The sequence below is a fragment of the Vitis riparia genome, chromosome 11 (genome assembly GCF_004353265.1).
Source record: "Vitis riparia cultivar Riparia Gloire de Montpellier isolate 1030 chromosome 11, EGFV_Vit.rip_1.0, whole genome shotgun sequence".
NCBI classification, from domain to species: domain Eukaryota; kingdom Viridiplantae; phylum Streptophyta; class Magnoliopsida; order Vitales; family Vitaceae; genus Vitis; species Vitis riparia.
This window is the reverse complement of record NC_048441.1, coordinates 14,317,289-14,339,392: the sequence shown is the minus strand read 5'-3', so window position 1 is coordinate 14,339,392 and position 22,104 is coordinate 14,317,289. Positions and strand designations below refer to the sequence as shown.

The 22,104-nt window shown below is 34.9% G+C and overlaps 1 protein-coding gene across 2 annotated transcripts in view; it reads left to right on the top strand.

Annotated features, from left to right (window-relative positions):
* Nucleotides 1–21,228, top strand: part of LOC117924618 — a 66,568-nt gene extending 45,340 nt beyond the window's left edge. For both annotated transcript variants that reach the window (XM_034843296.1, XM_034843297.1), the window contains 2 exons: nt 19,276–19,335; nt 19,468–21,228. In XM_034843296.1, the coding sequence (XP_034699187.1) occupies nt 19,276–19,335; nt 19,468–20,952 (1,545 nt within the window). In that variant the 3' untranslated portion in view covers nt 20,953–21,228. The remainder of the gene's footprint in view (nt 1–19,275; nt 19,336–19,467) is intronic.
* The last annotated feature ends 876 nt before the right edge of the window (nt 21,229–22,104 follow it).

The window sequence follows — 22,104 nt, the reverse complement described above, 5'->3', positions numbered from 1 at the left end:
ATTTGTATTTTTATATTTTTATTTAACTATTATTTATTTATTATGATAATGAAATTGTCAAAGAAAAGTTAAAACTACTTATTTATCTAATTGTTATTTTTTTATGCATTTTTATATTTTTAATTAATTAATTAATTAATTAATTATGATACTGAAATTGTGAAACACGGAAACTACTTTTTTATATAATTGTTTTTTTTTTTATGTATTTTATATTTTTATTTAATTAATTAATTTATCTATTATTTATTTGTTATAATAATGAAATTGTGAAAGACGGAAACTACTTATTTATCTAATAGTTATTTTTTTATCTATTTATTTATGATGAATTATCTATTATTTATGATAATGAACTATCTATTTATTATGGTTATGAAATGAATATATTATGTAATATTTTTATTTTACTTATTTATCTATTTATTATGATAAATGAAAGAATCATGATGCTTAGTTTTTATGATTAGAGCTATTTTTTTTTATGTTTTTTGTTGATTGGATTGAAATTTTAGATAAGATTTGATGATATATGCACTTAGGATAAATAAACAATTATTAAATTTAATTTTATTGTATAAAATTATATATGTAAAATAGGGTGCGCCTCACTTCACTAAAGCCCGTGCCTTAAGTGCACCTTGCGCCTCAGGCTCCAGGAGGACTTTGTGCCTTGGTGTGCCTTGAGCCTTTTAAAACTATGGCTAATGCCCAATTTCAAGGTCCAAGAAAAGTTGTCCTGGTAAGTATCCTAAGCTCATGGTGGAGGGGGATTCAACAACCGTCTAAGCCTAGGTGTCACAAGAAAGCAGATGTCCCTAGAGATGTGACCAGTCTTTGCTATTAATTGATGGTCTCATGTCTCTTGTAGCTTGGGTTGCCCCTCTGTTGAAGTTTAGATTGGTTAACCATGAAGCTAATGGATTGGCCAAGTGGGGAGCCTTCTCAATTGGGCTTGTTATTGGATTTCCTCTCCCATAGGTCTGTTGGACTTTTTTTTTTCTCGGATTTTTGGGTGGTGGTTTTCTTTATTTTTGTTATTGGGAGCTGCCTTCTTAGGCTACAGTTTGCCTTCTTTGTCCTGCCAAAAGGATCTCTCATCTTTGTTTGTGTATGCTTATGATTCAAATGATAAAAAAATTCATGTGCAATAACTTGTCTCTTTTCATTTCAAAAACATGTAGAAATAATCTTTTTTTAATGTCAATGCTAACATGAATTGGACTTGGACTCTAAAGATCTATATCATTCATAACATTGTTCATGCAAAGAATCAATACAGTATGCAAGAATGGACTGATACATGTTAGGGATGTGGTCTCTCATATGGTGGGCACAAAACTTTTTTTCATCCAAGCAAACAAATGGACTCTCTCTTCTTGATTATTACCATTACACGTGGCATTTTTGTGTTTTTATTTACATTTTTTTAGAGTAGACCATTTAATCTTAAAATTGTCCACAATTTTCATGCTCTTGACATGAAAAATTAAAAGAAATAGGTTATAAAGTGTCAGTTGGAACTAGTCTCCTCTACTTCTTAATTTTGGATGGCCATCTATGTTAAAAAAATAAAATAAATAAATAAGTAAAGGGATAGCAATGGGGTGGGTTTTTTGAAGTAGCCTTGACTCAATCCTATTAGGATGGGTATGGGTGAATTCTCAACAGGGTAGGGGTAGGGTTGGGATGAAATGGTTGAACCTGGCTCTAATCCAAAAAAAAAAAATGGTTGAACCTGGCTTGGCTTTGGACCTGGATATAACGTTGCACCTTGTCCTGTCCTCTAGATATAATGTAGTTCTCTTATACTATCCTTGTATTGATAAGATTACATAGCTGCTATGTTATAATTCTAAATATGAAACCCTGTTTCATTTTGTCCCTTTTCTATCCTCAATTGCTGCTGCTGTTTTTCTGCAATTTCAACACTGGCTTCCCTTGCACATTGTTGCCATTGTCACATCATTTTCTGAGATTACTTATTTATTTATTTTTTATTTTTTCTTGCAATTGGTAAACTTACTATGAAATTGGGTTAAATTGAGGTTTGAGTTTTGTTTTGATGTTGGACTTAACTAGACTTCCTTCATCTTCTGTAGATTAGATAGTTGCTGTTGAAGATTAAGTTTTCCTTTTACATTATTATATAGGTTTCCTTTTTCTTCTGTTGATTAGATAGTTGTTGTTGAACATTGAGTTGTCCTTCTACATTATTATATCTGAAGCATTAAGTTTTTTGTTTTTCCTATTAAGCTTAGGTTAAGAGTTAAAAGATGATTGCTTTAAAAAAAAAAAAATTATAATTTCTTAGATTGGGTTGATTGGATTCACATTGTCACATATTAAGGTTGAGGCCTTTTCTCCCCCTTTTGGGATTTTTATTTCAGATTAGATTTGTAAGATTTAGAAGACCGAGTTTTTATTTTTATTTTTTTATTTTTATTATTATTATAAGAAAATGGTAATATTTTTATTTAGTTTGGTTGTTGAGAAATAGAAGAGGGAAACTTTTTTGGATTAGTACTACATATATGTATTTTATTTTATTTTTGTTGTATTTTTGTATATTTTATTTTCATTTTCATTTTCTCAAGAAATAAGTTGGTTTGTCATTTTACTATTTTTTCATCTATCTGTTATTGTGACTACCCCAACTTTGGGGTAAAACTCATGCTCCCACCTTGCCCCATGTTTTAGGAGAGATGTCCCTGGTCCCATGTCCTCCCCATTTTTGTCTTTAGTGGGGACAAGTTTTTATAGAAACCTGAACATGCTAAAAGTGGGTCACGAATTCCAGTGCTTTATATTTTAAGGAGAATTAGAGCCCTTATGAAAAGGCAAAGCTCAACTTCAATAAAATTTTGGAAATTTGTGGAGAATTTGATGAAATTGGAATGATGATAATTAATACACCATATCCATGGCAATGAGTTCCAAATAACTATATATATATATAGTTATTTGGAACTCATTGCCATGGATATGGTGTATTAATTATCAGTATACATATATAGCCTTTTGTTGGTATATATATAGTTATTTGGAACTCATTGCCATGGATATGGTGTATTAATTATCAGTATACATATATAGCCTTTTGTTGGTTTTGAGGTCAAGTAGGCAGTTAAAGTGGCAGCATATTTACCAAAATGCCCTTATTGCATACAAGTAAATAAAGAACTCAAACAACCCTCATAAATTGTGCCATCAAGAAATGCAAGTTTAAGTAGCGACCAATGGGACTCATAAGCAAATATTGGTTCTCTCAAAATCTAATTTTGAAGTTGACTCAGCATCTTTCTAGGGAGACTCAACCATACTCCAATATCCTATGTTTATTCTAATGAGATACAAAAACTCAGGTCTGTGACCTACTATCCACTGTATGCAAGCTCCCCATGAACTAGTGTCTGTAATTTAATAAAGTGAATGCTATCAACATTTCTAGATTACCTTTACAATCCTCAAGTCACAAATCCACCTATTGTGCAATCAATTGATATACTTTAGCTCACAAAGAGTATATGTCAAGTTCTAGTTAAGGAAGTACTATGACCATAAATTTCTTGAACACATGTCTTTAAGATCACCCAAGAGAACACACTATCTCAATTTCCATGAAATATCATGATGCCTCTATTGAGAATGTCTATTATTACATTCAATATGAGATGAACTTGATGGATTAGCTATTACATCTTAGACGATTAAGTCCTTAAACAAGAGGTCTAGCTCTGATACCAATTGTTAGAAAAATTAGGTTAATTCAACCTAAGATAATCACCTTATAGGAGGGGAAGGGGGTGAATAGAGTGATGGTCTCTTTTAAAAAATTTAAATTATATAAGTGCAAGAGACAATTATATGCAAATATATTATAAAACAATATAAAGACAATTGCATATAAAGTAAAAGAGTAGGGAAGAGGGAATGCAAATACAAGATTTTTATAGTGGTTCGACACAATTCGGTCTACGTCCACTCTCTTCTAGTTTCAATCCCAAGCTTGAGGTTCCACTATTTCAAGGCTTCCAAATCAAGCCTTTAAGCAATACAATTGGATTATGGTTCCAATCCATCCTCTTAGACTTTTGGCTCCAAGCACTCTTTACAATCCTCAGGAGATACCCCACTCTTGAACAACCCCTTAAGTAATACCCCACACTTGAGAATCCTTAAGTGATATCACACACTTAAGACTTTTCTTCTCAAAAATTTACAAATGAAGATAAGAAATATTCTCAAAAAATCATAGTACAAAACTTTAGGCTTAAATGTACAAGAAAAACTAGGATTGAAAGGTGCACTAATGATATGCAAGTTTTAGAACAATATTGCACTAAAAAACACTCTCCTAAAGCTCAAATATATTCAAGAAAATTTTAGAAAGGCTAAGCTCTTGAAACAATAAATATTAGAACATTTTTATAGAGGAAAACAACCAAACTAGCCGTTGAGGGTTTGATCGATCGAGTTAGGGGTCGATCGGTTGACTAGCCATTAGCATTTAATGCTTGGTAGGTGACCGTTGGACCTCGACCGGTTGAGGCTCAACCTCGACCGGTTGAGGTTCAATCTCGACTGGTTGAACAACTGTTCTGGAAAAGAGAGAAGAGTTTTACACCTCTCGACTGGTTGAGCTGAACTGGTTGGTTGGTTCCTCATCCGGTTGAGCCGTTTTTGGCTCAACAACCATCCTTTTCAACTTAAAATCTTTTAAACAAGTTTGGAAAACATTTGACATAAGGTTTTAATTGAAAATACGAAATAATTCAATTTTAAAAGATTTAAAACAAAATTACTTTTGGACGATTTTGGTGCATAAATTAATAATGTAATGCATGAAAGACCTAGTGCACCAACAACCTTACAAAGAGATCGTATAAAGCTTAGGTCTCGAAAAACACTTCTAGAAGCTAAGAGAAGGAGAGAAACAATTAAGCACTGTTGTATATTTTTTGAATAAAAATTATAGATACAATAAACAATATTCTCAGTCCTATATATAAAGGAAATCGAGGAAAAAGGAAAATAACAAATCCCTTAAAATTAGAGACGATACAATTCTATTTTCTGCAACTAACTAACAGAATTAATCTAAGATTATATACAACTACTAGCAGAATCAATCTAAGATTATATATAGCTAATCTGCCTACACGTCCCCTTAACCTGGACTGTACAGGTTATGTAATCCAAGCTTATCCACAAGCTTCTCAAATGTTGGCTTCATCGACCCTTTTGTTAACACATCCGCTGTTTGTGCTGAAGTAGGAACATAAGTCAAGCAAAGAATTCCTTTCTCAATCTTTTCTTTGATAAAGTGTCTATCAACTTCCACATGTTTAGTTATGTCATGATGCATAAGATTATAAGAACTATTAATAGCAGCAAAGGAGTTTCAACTCTTATTTTCAATTCTTCAAGTAAATTCTTTAGCCATAGAAGCTCACAAACCCCGTGTGCCAAAGATCTAAGTTCTTGTTTTGCACTACTCCTTGCTACAACTATCTGTTTTTTACTTCTCCATGTAACGAGATTTCCCCAAACAAACAAATAGTAACCGGATGTTGATCTTCTAACATCTACAGATCCTGCCCAATCTGCATCCGTGAAAGCTTCAATACTTCAAATTCCGGTCTTTCTAAAGAATAAACCTCTTCCTGATGTTCCTTTAAGATAACGTAACACTCTATGGATGGCCTCCATGTGTTCCTTGGTAGGAGAGTGCATGAACTGGCTAATACAACTCACTGCAAATTCAATGTCAGGTCTAGTATGGGAAAGATAAATTAACTTCCCTACTAACCTTTGAAATCTACCCCTGTCACAGGACTTCCAGTAGTTTGGGTTCCAAGCTTCATGTTCGGGTCCATTAGAGTATCTACAGGTTTATATCCCAACATACTTGTTTCTTTAAGTAAATCCAACACATATTTCCTTTGTGAAATAGTAATTCCCAACCTATTCCGTGCAAACTCCATGCCTAAAAAATACCTTAGATTGCCCAAATCCTTCTTCTCAAACTCAGAGGCTAAATCCTTCTTCAATCTCTCTTTCTTTTCTTTATCATCTCCTGTGAGAATTATGTCATCGACATAAACAATGAGAATGGTAGTTTTGTTTGCTTCTATGTTTATGGAACAAAGTATGATCAGCTTGAGCTTGCCGAAATCCCCGCTTCTAAATAGCTTTTGAAAAACAATCAAACCAAGCCTTGGGAGATTGCTTCAGCCCATACAAGGATTTTTTCAGCTTACTCACTTTTCCAATCTTGCTTCCTTCGTCAAAACCGGGTGGCAGGTCCATGTATACCTCTTCCATCAGCTCTCCATGTAAAAACGGATTTTTCACATCTAATTGGTGTAAAAACCAATCTAGATTAGCTGCAAGAGAAAGAAGAACTCGAACAGTGTTAATTTTTGCCATGGGAGCAAAGGTTTCTTGGTAGTCAATACTATATGTTTGAGTATAACCCTTTGCAACCAATCTCACCTTATGTCGTTCGATTGAGCCATCAGAGTTATATTTGACAGTAAATACCCACTTGCAACCCACTGGTATTTTTCCTTCAGGTTTTTTCACCACTTCCCAAGTTCCATTTTTTTTAGGGCCTTGATCTCTTCCATGACTGCATTCTTCCATTCCAGCTGATTTAATGCTTCTCCAATATTTTTTGAAACTTCAACCGATGACAGATTAGCAATAAGCGCCTTGACAGAATTTGATAAATGCTTATATGTCACAAAGTTGGATAGCGGATGTTGTGTGCAGGATCTGGTACCCTTTCTCACAGCAATTGGGAGATCTAGGTCAACTAAAGTTGTGTCCGAACCTGAGTTTAGATGTAAAGGGTCATGATCCTTTCCTCTTCTTGACCAATTTTTCTGTGAATAAGTAAGGTCAAACGGCTGTAAGGTCTCCCTCCTTTTCGAATTTTCTTCCTGAATTGTAGGTTGGACAAATTGTCTCTGGATTCTAGTGATACAATTGGGACAGTCAGATTTAAGGGCTGTGATTCCGGAATTTCTGGTGTACTATTTGCCTGATTTTCAAAAGGCAGAGGAGGATGAAGAGGACCTGGATTTTGTGATTGATGATTTGATGAAGGATTAGAATCTGAAATTGATATTTGGAGATTTGGAGAAGATTTCGTTGATTGGGGATTTTGTGGAAGATTGGAATTTGAATTTGGAAGATTTAAGAGAGGATCCGAATTTTGTAAGTGAAGATTTGGTGGAGGATCCCAAAAATATTCCCATGTAGAGTTTGAATTCAAATTTCTCAAAGTTAGATAAGGATCACGATGACAAGTAGGATTTTCCCAAAAAATGTCTTCCCTAAAATTCTCCCCCTAAAGATATTTTTATGGAAAAAAAGGAGTACCTTCAAAAAATGTGACATCAACAGAGGTAAAATATTTATGTTTTTCTAGAGAATAAAATCGATAACGTTTTGGGCGGTGGAATATCCTAAAAAAGTGCATTTATACGATCGAGGATCTAATTTTGTTCTACTGTGACCAGGGATGTGAACAAAAGCACAACAACCAAGTATTTTGAGATCCAGACTAAAAAAAAAAACGACTTTGAGGATAACAATTCTGAAGAACGTCTAAGGGTTTTTGAAATTGAAGTACTTTGGTTGGATCCTATTGAGGTAACATGCAGTAAGAACTGCATCACCCTAAAAACGTTTTGGAACATTTGTTGTGAATAAAAGAGACCGAGCCACCTCTAACAAATGGTGATTTTTCCTTTCTGAGATTCCATTTTGTTTAGGTGTATTGACACAAGAGCTTTGATGTAAAATTCCATTTTCCTCAAAAAAATTCCCCAGAATGTTATTGAAATATTTAGTGCCATTATCGATACGAAACATTTTGATACTCATTAAATTGAGTTTTAATCATGGAATAGAAAACTTTGAAAATATGTTCTGTTTCATTTTTTACTTTCAACAGATCCACCTAACAAACCCGTGTATGATCATCAATAAAGGAGATAAACCATTTTTTATTAGTGAGAGCTTTGACATGAGATGGACCCCAAATGTCACTATGAATCAACGTGAATGGTTTGGAAGCCCGATAAGGTTGAGGTGGCAAAAAAATACGTTTGTGTTTGGCAAATCGACAAATTTCACATTGAAGTGATTCATTAAAATTCTGAAATAAGGACTGAAACAAATGTTTCAAGTACAGGAAATTTTGATGTCCAAGCCTACAATGCAACAACATTATTTGTTGTTTTTGAGATAAAGAGGGATGACCAACAGCAGCATGAACTTGACCACTCACAGATAAATCCTTCTCAAAGTAGTAGAGACATCGACCTCCTTAGCACTGCTAATCTTCTTCCCGAAAATCAAGTCCTGAAAAACACAAACAGATGACGAAAACTGAATCACACAATTCAAATCTTTTGTAATTTTGCTAACAGAAAGAAGATTGTATGAAAGGCTAGGCACATGTAGGACGAATTTAAGAACTATTTTGGGACTGAGTCTAATGGAACCTATTCCAGAAACAATCGAATAAGAGCCATCAGCTACTCTAATTTTGTGATTTCCGGGACTCGGAACATAGGAATAAAACATACTCTCACAACCAATCATATGATCAGAGGCTCCGAAGCCAATAATCCATGGCTCACCTTGGTTTGTCATACCACCAAAATCTGTCAAAAATGTACCTTTTTGTGCCATAAGAGAAGTGCTAGCAAATTGATTTTTGGTTAGCAAGTTGCAAAGTTGTTCCATCTGCAGCTTTGAAAAACTGGTTTTGTCATTTGTTTTTCTCTGTTCCCTTCACGTCCTTGTAGTCGATTTGGAACCCAATTTGCAGGTTTGCCATGAAGATCCCAGCACTTGTCCTTGGTATGATATGACTTCTGACAATGGTCACACCAGGCTTGACTTCTCTTTGCTGGAGGTCAGAAATTTCCACGTTTGGTTGGATCTTGCACGACTAGGGCAGAATTTTCAGTGACCGGAGTCAATACCTCACCAAGCATCACTTTCCTTCAATATTCTTCACAACGGACCTCGGAAAATACTTCATCTATGACTAGCAGAGGCCTTATCCTGAAAATGCGCCCTCTCACTTCATCAAGATCTCTGTTGAGACCTGCTAAGAAATCATAAACACGATATTTATCCACCATTTTCTTAAAAAGAACCTCATCCTCAGGATCTTTCCATTGGCATGTGTTAAACAGATCCAATTCATGCCATAATTTTTTTAGTGCATTAAAATACTGTGTGACATCGGAGTCCTCTTGCTTGAGATTTTGTGCCTTATTCCGCAACTCAAACATTTGAGAAGAATTCTCAAAATCAGAATAGGCTAAAGAGACAATGTCCCAAATCTCCTTCGCAGTAGGATAGAACAGATATGTATCTCCAATGTTATCCTCCATGGAGTGAATCAACCAGGCCATCACCATCGAGTTTTGAGTATCCCATGTTTGGTACGAGGAATCACTCGTTGGTGGTTTAGGAATTAATCCATCCAAATAGCTGATTTTGCCCTTGCCACGAATCACCATTGAAGCCGAATGGGACCATTGAAGATAGTTTTTTCCATTTAGTGTTTTGGTTGTAATTTGCAGGGATGTGGAGGAATTTTTTATTACCATAGCGGGAATAATTATAGAGGTAGACGGTGTGGTTTGATTAGAAACCTTAGAGTGATCGCCTCTGTTTATTCCAGGCATTTGTTTCTCTCAACTTGTTTTTAGCCTTTAAGCTCTAATACCATAAAAGCTAAGAGAAGAAGAGAAACAATTAAGCATTGCTGTATATTTTCTGAATAAAAATTATAGATACAATACACAATATTCTCAGTCCTATATATAGAGGAAATCGAGGAAAAAAGGAAAATAAAAAATCCCTTAAAATTAGGGATGATACAATTCTATTTTCTGCAACTAACTATCAGAAATAATCTAAGATTATATACAACTAATTTGCCTACAACTTCTCTTTGGGGTCTTCTTCTTCTTATTGATTTCTTTTTGGCTTGATTTTGTCTTTGTGATTATCACTTTGGAGATCTTCTTGCCTAATCACACTTGAAATATAATCATTAGTTCCAAACCTTGTTTTGTTATCATCAAAATTGAGATTAACCAAACCTTGGTTTCACAACAATGACCCAATTCATAGGGAATATATGCCCATCTTAGGGTCTCACCCGTAGGTCAAAACCATTGCAAACTTTAGCACAAGCTCAATATTCCCTCAAGGTGAAGAAACCATATAGTATTGTAGGTTGGTGAGGTCATAACTACTTGATAGGTACACATAATGACACACCATAAGTCCTATTCAATGTATAATCATACACACTAGTGCACTCACCATGGAAACTCTATCCCGATTATCAAGACCAATCATCCATCTAATTAAGAGGTAGTGCACTACTGCCTTAAAAGGATTGCCTAAGTCCATGGACCAATTATGAACTAATCATCTACTTACAAAGAATCCATGACTTAGATATTTGATACAATTCCTAATGCATCTACGTCATATACAATGTTAAAGATGTCAGGTCAAATGCTCATCAAGTGTAATGCATGGAACAAATAGATAGAAAAGGAAATTATAATCTTTATTAAATGAATAATAAATCCATAAAATTTTACATCATGTCATGATTTTAAGGGTTCCATTCTAACATTAAATTGTATGTCATGTGTCATGCCCTAGTTTTTCAAAATTTACAATTGATACTCAAATACAATATAAGTGTTTTAAAAAATATGTGGATACAAAAATTTAAATGTTGAGTTCCTACTTGATTTTGTGTATAAAGAGAATATGAAAACCTGTTATAAAGAGGTATACATCTTGTGTTAAACTTTGTAACTATTAGTTAACAAAACATGATTCGTTTCACAAAAAGAACTTGTACCACGTTAATTTATATATACCAAATCCCCATGGTTCACTACGGGTAGTCCATACTACAAGTGTACATAACAAATATACATTACATCATTTCTCCAAAAAGATTTAATCTTTAATACAAAGGCAAAGCCTCAAAACATTTTCAATATGAGCAAACAACATCCAATCAACAGAAAGGCAATGCTTAAGCATTATTTCTAGCATAGGTCTTCTAACTTGCATCTAAAGGTGGAAGGGATAGGGTGAGTTCACAATTCAGTAGAAAAGTTTATAACCATTCTAAGCATACCCTTAAAACCTTGAATTAAACGTATAATAGCATGTATGATAAACATTTTATAACCATTAACAAATATGTAATCATGTCAAACATGTATGCATGTGTTTGTTGGTTTCATCTTTGCTTTTCCTCATTCATCATTTCACAACTGATAAACTGCTAACACCCCCCCCCCCCCCCCCCCCCCCCCCCCCCCCCCCCCCCCCCCCCCAATCTACACATCAGATATCAATACTCCACAAGATACTCGATCAATATAATAATGACTATTCTAGGACATCACCCAAGGGTAAGTCATACCCCATGTCTTTAGGGACTAAAACCTAGGGGCAGGACCAACCCCATACACCCACATCGGAGTGTCTTCCTCGAGGGCTTTAGGGACTTTCACCCAAGGACCCACGGTCCCACATAAACAATATATCAAAGGATAATGCTTGTAGCATCACATAAACACTTTCCACCAATCAATTCTTTGAATATCATTTGTGATCATTCCATATCCTTCTTGCAATGCAACCACACCATGAACCATTTCCACAACACAAAACCATGAATCTTCATACCAATATATGTTTCAATATCGTTGTAACATTTCAATACAATAAACCGAGATGCAATGATACATTAAAACATTTTATGAAATCATAGAAATGACATGAAATTCCAATAAATGTTTCAAGGAAAGAAATCAGGTACACCATGGAGCAACATAAAATTCCCTACCTTACACCGACTTTCCCTTTGTGATTCTTCTATGTAGGTGATTTTTACCTATTACAAGGAACTGAAATGAAACATATAATTTAGGTTTCCTAACCATGAAAATTTATACAATTTAATATTGCTAATTTTTAATTCTCATATTCTCTAATCTATATGCCCACAGGTTTTCAAATCAAATTTTAATTGAATTAAACAATATTTACAATGCATATTAATATTCCCCAATTAATTACCAAACACTAATTATTTTGATTTTCTTAAAGCCTAACCTATTAACAAATCCAAAGTGTCCAAATAACCTAATTAATCACATGCTTTACTAATTTAATTTTCAATCAAACCAAACTAAACAAAGATGTATGTTGATCTTACCATTAATAAAATACTTAAGCTAAAACACTCCTTAATTAATTGTGATTTTTAACTAAAACTTATTTATAACTAATTACACTCAACTTTTACACAAATTTTACCGTTAATTTGTTTCAACATCATTAGGAACCAAAATATACCAAAATTACTAAATTAAACAACTTCCTTACCTCAAATCTTCACTTTCTCTCTCTAGATTATCTCTCTAACCCAGGTTGTTGCAGGTATAATGGTGCAAAACGAGCTGCAGGCCCTTATAAAGGGGCAGGCCACATGATTGCCATCAACTCCAACTTTCCAATTATTGCAAATCAGTCCTCCAAATTAACTAATATTAAACTTACAATTGCCCATTAGTCCTTTAGGTTTTCATAACTCTAATCACTCCCTAAGAACCTAATAAGCACGCTTCAGTCATCAACTAATCCCACTTAACCTTAATCAAAGTTTAATTCATAATTAAACAAGATTAGCACTAAACTAGTTTTAACATCTAATTAAGCACATTTAAAGTTAAGTACTAAGATAATCATTATTGCCTATTTAATTCATTAGTACTAGGTATTACATCATGTGTCAGTAAACAATGATGCAATGAATGATTCCAATTGTTCCATCCATTTAACACATACAAAACCAATTATGAATAATTTTTCCTCTTCTAATTAGGTAGTCTATGGTTGAAATCTTTAGCCAAAATAGGTACCTGGTCATTAGAAGGAAAACCATCTCTTGCTTTCTCACGACCTTATAAATAGAGGATGTTTATCCTTGGTTAGCCTCCACTGCATTGTGTCTCTCTTACCTTCCATACTCATTCCATAGATCCCAAATCTTAGAAACTTCTGAGAAGAAAATCCAATAATCAACCACTCTAGCCTCCCCATTAGCTACAGTTGGGTACAATCTCTGAACTCTCATTTAGGGGATGTTCTCCCCCCCAATCCTCATGCCACAAAAATTGATAATAATACTTAGTGCCATTCCCAACCTTGCATTAGGATTATTCATGAACTGGAACTTCCCCTTATAATGCTTTTCTAAAGCTCCATCTTATGAGTACTCACACCTCCTTGGAACATTCGAGCTCCCTCCCCTTTCCTATATTTAATAGCCACAATTCCACTACAATGACCCTCTCTCTCTCTCTCTCTCTCTCTCTCTCTCTCGCTCACCCGCTCAATTACAAATATCCTTAAATCCTTACTCATCGTCCTTCTCTGCCAAAAGATCATGGTGAAACCTTCTGGTTCTAGGGTCTCTGGTTCTGAGGCCTTTTTATCATCAATCCCTTTTAGATCCTCCACAATCTCCCCTGTACTAAACTTCCTCTCAAGATGCTCTGTTTCCTCCATTCTAATAGGTCTAAACCTCATTGGGTTCAGCCTTGATCTCCAAGACTTTGTATCTGAACATAACTCCTGAAAGTGGTGACCTGATTCTTGGTCTTGTCATACTCCAAAAAGTAGTACCCGATTCTTGGTTTTGTCATAACTAGTCTTTCATTCCCCATTAATCACTGATCTTCTATTGCCATAGGATGAAAAAACTGTGCTATGCTATCCTTCATCCACAAGGCTCTAAATTTCTTACACAGTTATCCTTTTCAACTCTGCTAGTCTACAATCGACCACCTTCTTATTTCATTCCCCCACCTCCTCCATTGAGAAACCCCTGTCTCTCTCCTTGCCATCCTCCTTATGTCCTGTGCTCTTGCTTTCTGAACCGCAATATTTCCAAGTCCTCCTCCTTATTCTATATATTTTTTTTTCTTTTCCAGGTCTTCCTTGAGTGCTTTTATTTTACTAATCAATGCTCAGGGTTCACTTTGCCACACATGCCAATTCCACCAGTTTTTGACAATTACTCCAAACTCCTGTTCTTGGAAACCCTCCCATATTTGAAATCTGAAGAGATGGTTAACTCTTCTCAAACCACCACATCAAATAAAATCAGGGGATAATCTGACACAAGTTTAGAAAGAATGCAGTGCTAAACATAATGCACCTCCTGACCATTGATTGCCTCTCCTGACTACTCTGAGGGAAATCCTGCCCATCCATAGGCAAATCAATGTGGCCATTTAAAATGACTAAGAGGACCATGCCAAATCTTCCATACCTTCTAGAACAACTAAAAGGCATCTCTTTCATTTATCAGCTAATATAGGAAGAAGGAGATATATGCCTTGGTTGTTTCTTCTCATCTTTGTGTGGTACAACCTCCTGCCCTCCTCAGGTTGCAGGCTGGAGGCTCCTCCCTTTCCTCCCTTTCCTCCCTTTTTCATGACTACCGTAACCACTCCATGAATGATTACATGTCAGATCCAACCTAACCCACCTGGAGAAACTTCTTCCTCTTTCCATGATTCTTGAACCGCCTCAACCACCTCTGAGATCCTTGTGAGCTCAAAGATTTTGGAGTCTTTCTGCCTAAGCCATACCTTCAAAGTAGCTAAATTTTTCTTTCTGTTCGTCCTTATGATATAGGTGTTGAAGCTCAAGGCCTAATGCTGTATGACTACAAAAATATATCCAGCATCTTGTAACAGATCTTAGGGCATATGTTTTTAGTAAGAGGGACTTTCCTTCAAAACCAGCTCTTCAATATTCAGTCAGTGGTGGCTTGGGTCATTGCATAAGTGCCTTCTCAATTAAGGAGTATAACAAATGTTTGTGATTTTTACTCTAATATGACAGTAAAGCTACAAAATTTCAAGGTGATAGAATAATGCACATAGGTGAGCTGCCCAGCTGTTGGGACATGGTACAAGTATTTAATTTAGATGATGAACAAATGTATCTAAACTAATGCAATCTTAGTCTTACAGAAATGCTATCAATAATATATCTTCAAACCCTTTCATCAAAATAGGTATATATAGCCTCAAACCCTGGGATTTGACTGGTGCTTTCTGGTGGAACTCATCTTCCATCTTTAGAGGAATTTGAATAGACCTTGGGGTGAAGGAACTAGGAAAAGTCCTTAGCTTTCTTGTAAAATGATCTCTGTTAACAAAGAAAAACACTCACATGAAAGTTTTCAGGAAGTTATAGTTGGTTTAAGGGAAGGTCTAATTAGTCTCAAGGAGGGCTATTCCTATTGACTTCATTAACATGTCCATATATGTTCATCTTGGCAAGGGATTCTTGTGAGTGAAAAGATCTAATCATTCCCATCAAATAAGGAAGAATCTAATCAACCAAAAGGGATCATTTAATCATTTTATGAACAAATATTAATCTGCAAATAAGTCTTCTTATAAGAAACAATGTTCAATTTTGGAATTGTTTGACAGCATGCCAGAATTATCTTAATTCAGAAAGAGTTCCATTTCTGCCATTGCAGTATCTGAAAATCTCACTCGATTGGAAGGCAGGATGCAAGACAAAATTATTATTATGATCCCTTAAATTTTAAGCCTACACCATTTTGGGGGGAAAAAGAAGGAAGAAAGAGGTTTTTCATGTATGAAACCAAAAATAAATAAATAAAAACCACAGCAATTGATTGAGCACAAAAACAGCACTGGATTGAAAACACTCCAAGGACTCATTGATTGATTGGTCTTGTGATATATCCATCCTGTTTGAATTACAGTCTTCCATGTCCAAAGATTTTAATTCACCTAATTTTCATTCATAGTGGGAGCTTTTAATTATCATATATCCCAAGTCAATAAGAGAGCTTCCCTACTACCACAGTTTGGTCATCATCTGCGAGAACAGCATGGGTTCCATGATAAATAGAAATTTGCATGTGCTAAAAAAGGCCCATGTGGAAGTTTTTGAATTCTGAAAGTAACCAAAATGACATGTATAATGTCATACAATTTTTGTCACCAATTCCACCCTAAAAGGAAAGAATAAATATGTTACTGAAGCTTACAAGTCAATTCTATGCTAACTTTTACAGGACTCAAGGATCTAAAGTTAGTAAAAAAGCGAATTAAAAAAAGTTGTTTAGAAAAAGACAAATTAAGATATTCAACAAACCATGTCTCCTAAATTTGGGAACATAATTTTTAACTATAGCCGACTTAGGCATCTAATATTTTCTGATAATGTATTTTTCAGGCATCTAACGTTTTCTGATATTGTGCTTTTCCCATCAAACTTTCTTCAAATTTAATTAATAGAAATATGAAAAAGATAAAAATATCCTCCTTTAATTGAGGATAAGGTGACGTCAGGTTTGGTGTTTATTTCATTTTCTTTCCTTTTGTTCTCCAATTTTTATCTTCTTCCCTAGACACTTTCCACCCAAACCTTAATCCTCATTGAAAGTTCAACTTCATTTGTCTCAATTTCTAAAACCTGGTTAAACCATCACCCCTCATTTTTAATTACAAACAACCATGATCAAGCTGTGTGTTTAAAGAAAATGGAATGCAAAAGAAATAGAATGGGAAAGGGAAAGGAGAGAAAGGGCTGGGCTTTTAACGATTTGAGGGTTAGGGATTTGGAGATTGGGAAAGAAAAAAAAAAAAAAACAAAATTATGGACTCATGTCTACATGATGAAGAATAACCCATGACTGCTTGTGCCCATTTAAACAGGAAAAAGAAAGAAAGAAAGAAAGAAGATAGAGGAGATTAATGATTAAAAAGTGAAAATATTTAAAGAAAATAAAAAGAATATGAAACTCAACCCACAAGGCTCTATGGTTGTGACAAACTTGGATTTCTTCATATAATTGTAAAATGAAATTCAAAAGGACAAAAAAAAAAAAAAAAAAAACCTATAGCTGTGCAATAAAAAAAAAAAGATCAAATAAAGATTGAAATTTAAAGATTAGGGTTTGTTGAAGATGAAGAGGAGTTCATTAAATGTTAGTTATGATTGGAACTGATTAAGATGAATTTAAGAATATATTTCAAGTTAATGTTGGGGTTTGGGTATAAAGGTGGGAATGAGAATGTTTGGGATTAGAGTATTTGGTATAAGGGTAATGTTAGTAGTTTTCATAAAAATTTTAGATGATATTGTCAATTTATATCAGCAAAACTAAAAACATATTGACAATCAGGAGGGTTGTGTTACTTGATCAAAACCTCAAAGGAGATCATATTGTCAATGTAATTTCCCCTACTAAGAATTTAGTGATGACAGTTGTGAAGCTAAATTATCAAAATAAATGAAGTGACAGAAACTCCATGCAAAAATGCAATATTGTTGGGATGCAGGTTATACTTAGAAGGTTGAAGTGGATTTTGAAGATGTTGGCACATGTAGATGGGAGTGATGTTGTACTCTTTGGAGAGGTTGAAGTTTATTCTGAACACCTTAGTTGTATACTTATGCCTGCTTGTGTATACTTAAGAGAGACTGGTGTTTATAAAGGGCTCTCACTTGCCAGATTTACCCAAACTAGAGGCTTGTGTCTCCAAACTTGTTATAAGTCAAATTAGTTTAATCAGAATAAGCAAGTTCTTGGGTTTATGTTGGTGAGAGCGGGAAGCTATTATAGAGAATTTTGAGAATTAAGAGTTGCAAAGAGAAAATTGGTGTGAACATTATAGACTGTGTGAGAGGGTTGGGAATATGACAGATAAAGAAGAAAGCAACGCAAGACATTAAGCACTCACTAATGTTTAGTTTTCTGGCTGGATGGAATGAAAAGATGTGTAGAGGATAATATGAGAAGTTATTGAGATGATTTGGTCACATGTAGCTAAGGCACAGATTTATTAGAAGGTAACATGATTCAAGTTGAAGCTAGTACAAGGACGAAAGGAAGTGAAAAAGGAATATGGGTTGTGGCCATGACAAACCTGACATGATTTCCAAGGGTTTAACAGAGGATATAAACAGCCAAAAAAGTATTCAAGAAGCTGACCCAAGTGGTTGGGATTAGGCTTTGTTGAAATGAGCTGGGTGCAACTGGTAAGCAAAAATTAGCTCAAAACAATAAAAGTAAGGAAATGTTTTTTTTTTTCTTTTTCTTTCTCTTTTTCTCTCTTTCTTTTCCTTTTTTGGGTTAACATTTAGTTTTGTTGCTGGATAGAATAAAAAAAAAGTAGGCATAGAGGACAATATGAGGGGAAGTTACTAAGATGATTTGGTCATGTGCAGCCGAGGCACAAAGGTATCAAATGGTGACATGATTCAAGTTGAAGTTAGTCTAATGAATAGGAAGGCAAAAAGAAATATGGCCTGTGTTCATGAGAAATACAACATGATGACCAATGGTTCAACAGAGGATATGGCTAAAAAAAGGGGATTTATGTAGCTGACCCAAGTGGTTGGGACTAGACTTCGTTGAAATGGGTTCAATTTATGTAGAATTCTTTGCCACTCTCCTTGCCTGACTTTGAGCAAATCTCACTCTATCCTGTCCTGTAGATAGCTCTAGATCAAGTTTAGATGGGGGAACTTGTGTTTGTTCTTTTGGCAGACCTGACATACATGTAGATTGTCTACCTCCTTTAGTTAGCACTAACCCAACTCTATATCTCACTGTTGCATCTTTTGTTAAAGCTACAATGGGATTGAGAGGAGAAAAATGATTATTTGTGTTGAAAGATTCCCTTCTATGATATAATTTCTTAGAAAAAGAGATGTTTATGCAAACATGCTGATCTTTAGAACTCAAACTACATATCTGATCCTGTTTTAATAAAATGTGGGTATTAGATAATTCAGAAGGCAACTGAATAAAGGCTAGCAAGTTTGTTAAAGATACTTTCCTATGTAACTAATTTCATAAATCAAACTATGTTTTTATGCTAAGTGATAAATTAGGTTAATTGAACTAGTGAATGGTGAACTGAACTCCCAATGTCTCTAATGTTATTCAAAAACAGGTGAAATGCTGAATCATGCATAACTGGCTTCATCTTAGGATATTACTGTCTTAGATACAACCAATTCAACAGTATAATGGAAACTTGACTATTTTCCAAGATATAATGCTTGCATCCTTTAAACTTATTTTTCAAGTGAAAATTTTCTTAAAAATTTTAATACCTTTATTATCAGGTTGTCTCACTTCACTGGAAAGAAGGATCTTCTGCTAGTGGACTTGCAGGCATGAAACAGGTGACTGAGTTAAGACTAATGACAACAAAAAACAAGTTTTACAGCATTTAACCTGGTTATGAAGAAATTGCATGACCGATTTTTGTTTTGCCAATGAACTAATTTTGTTATTTCTTTTCATTTCCATGACAGGTTGCAAAAGGGTATAAAGAAAGGGAGAGGGTTGGGTTTGCACATCTCTCACCGGGTACTGATATTTATGTCTGTCCTCGCAGTGATGCCATAATCACAATACTTGCAAAATATGGTTTCTTCAAGGGCATGGCAGCTGTTGAAGACAATCAAGACTCATTGATTGGTTGTGTTGTCTGGCGGAGAAACCAAATACCTTTGAATTCTGTTGTAAAAAATTCTGAGGGAAAGAAATGCTCCTTGTCAGAGAGGCCTCTGAATTCTCCTGATTCTTCTACCCAACCTTCTGAATGTTCTTCACAAGTTGCAGAAAAAAAATTGTCCCTTCCACAACCAGCTCAAGCTCCACCTGCATTAGTAACAGGCAGAACCACTCTTCAGAGTTCAGGAGACAATGATACCAAGGGCAAGATTACCAAATCTACTGAAGTCCAACTTGAAGTGGGGAATTCTCAAACTGGGGCTGATTCATTGCCAAAACCTTTAGTTCCAAGCAAATCCTCATCCACTTCAGGGGTACTTCAAACATCCTCACATCCCGATTCTGCCTCTCACCAGGACCCCATGGAACGGCTCTTGGATGTTGAAGATCCTCTTGTGCACAGCTCAGAACCAGAGAAACTGGAAAAGAGTTCAGAACTTCAGAAGCCTGTCCAGCCTCTCCCACCTGGTGCAATGAAGCAACCTTTGCCTACTGATGATGATGATCTTCCTGAATTTGACTTTAGAACTGCATGTGGGGCTCCTCAAACTCCAACAGGCAAGTCTTTTGATGCTATGGCACTTGAAAGGAGGCTTCCGCCTGAAGGATTTAGGAAAATGGATGTGTCAGTTCCACTAGTCATACCAAATTTGCAATCAATGCCAATTCTCAACCAGAAGAGCTCTGAAAATCGTAGTTTTCCAAGGCTTCAAACTGATGCAGATCAGGGCATGCCTCTACCAAAGAATGTCTGTCATCGTGACTTCCAAATCCCAGTCCAGCCCATTTTGGGAGAGAGGTACAGTGTCCAAGGCAGAGCTACATTGTCACCTGCTAATGCTACTACAATTACTTCATCAAAGAATCGTTTTGACAGCGATGATGATGATGATGATGATATGCCAGAATGGTACCCCCCTAATCTACAGGTTCACAAGCAGCCAGTCGCCGAAACAACTCAGCCATCAACTACTGCTTTCCCCTCTATGGTACCAAACTCCAGATTTGAAAATTTACCCCCATCTCTGCCGAGGCCTACACTCTTCTCTCCAATCACTGCTAGTAGTCACCTGCCATTTCCTTCCCAATCTCATCCTCGTGCATTTCATGGCCCCATAGCTACAACTCTGAATCCAGCACAGCCAGGACCTGTTAATGGATACATACAGAGAGGTCCAAATCCTATGAGGGGATTCAATTCTAGCCCAGCTTTAAGACCTCCGACCAACCCACATGTCAAACTTCCTATCCATCCTACCGATAAGAGGGGTTGGAAGCCATGAACGAATGGAGAGCAGGGAGCTAGTTGGTTGAGACCTCAAACCAGTTTGTGAACTTGGGGATTTAGAATCTTCCTTGGGATGGAGATAGACGTTTGAAGAAATGTAATTTTAAAAAAGAAATCCAATCTGTAAATAAGTAGCGTTTGGAGGACCTTGTGTAAGGAAGTCAGTTTTGAATTAGTGTGGTCAGTTTGTTTCTACTTTTAGTCTTCATGTTTTTAGTAGTATACAACACTACAAAGGTGAATCAAATTCTCATCATCCTTGTTCACCTTACAGGAGCTGGCAAGCATTTTAAGTTCATATATTTTATAGTCGGTTTAAAAATAAATTAGTCAAGTAACCATAAAACCTTTTAATAAATATAAATTAAAAATAATTATAATTTTGTACAATAGGGTTCATGCCCCTTTTGCCAATAAAGTCACAATGGCAACCATGTATCTCTACAAGGATGTGGAGCTATTGTGATGGAGTTACCTAGTAACTAATTGTGAGTGCTTTTAGATAAAAATTTATATCATATGAATTAAGGGCTTTTGTTGTATCAGAAAGGTTTGTTCGTTTGCTACTTATTTATTGCACTTTTTCATTGATATATTAAATATAATAGAAGAGTATAAATAACCATAATGCAAAAATATAATCTAAGTAAAAAATAAATTACCTAAGTTGGATAATCCTAAAGGAATAGACTTGTATAAATTTTCTATAAATTAACTTGAGAGATTTAAAGGACTTCTTCATACTTAAGTTCTGATAAATTTTATAGTCTAAGTATATATATATATATATATATATATATATATATATATATATATATATATATATATATATATATATATATATTTTTTTTTTTATTTAACCTTATATCAAAATTAGGCATTAATAAATTCATCTCGGGGAATATCCAATTTTCATTACTTAGAGTGGCTTAATTTTGTTTTCTTAAATAATTATTCAAATTTCTTTCCTAAAGAATTTAGGCTAATGTTTTTTGGCATTTCAACCATCCAAATTATTTATTTAACATGTTATTAAGATTAATTCTTCTATACTTCAAATGTGCAATCTCCATAAACGAAAACCTATTATTCTCAAAACCACACCAAAAACGTTTTTGTAACTTACATGGCTTTAAAAAATAAACAA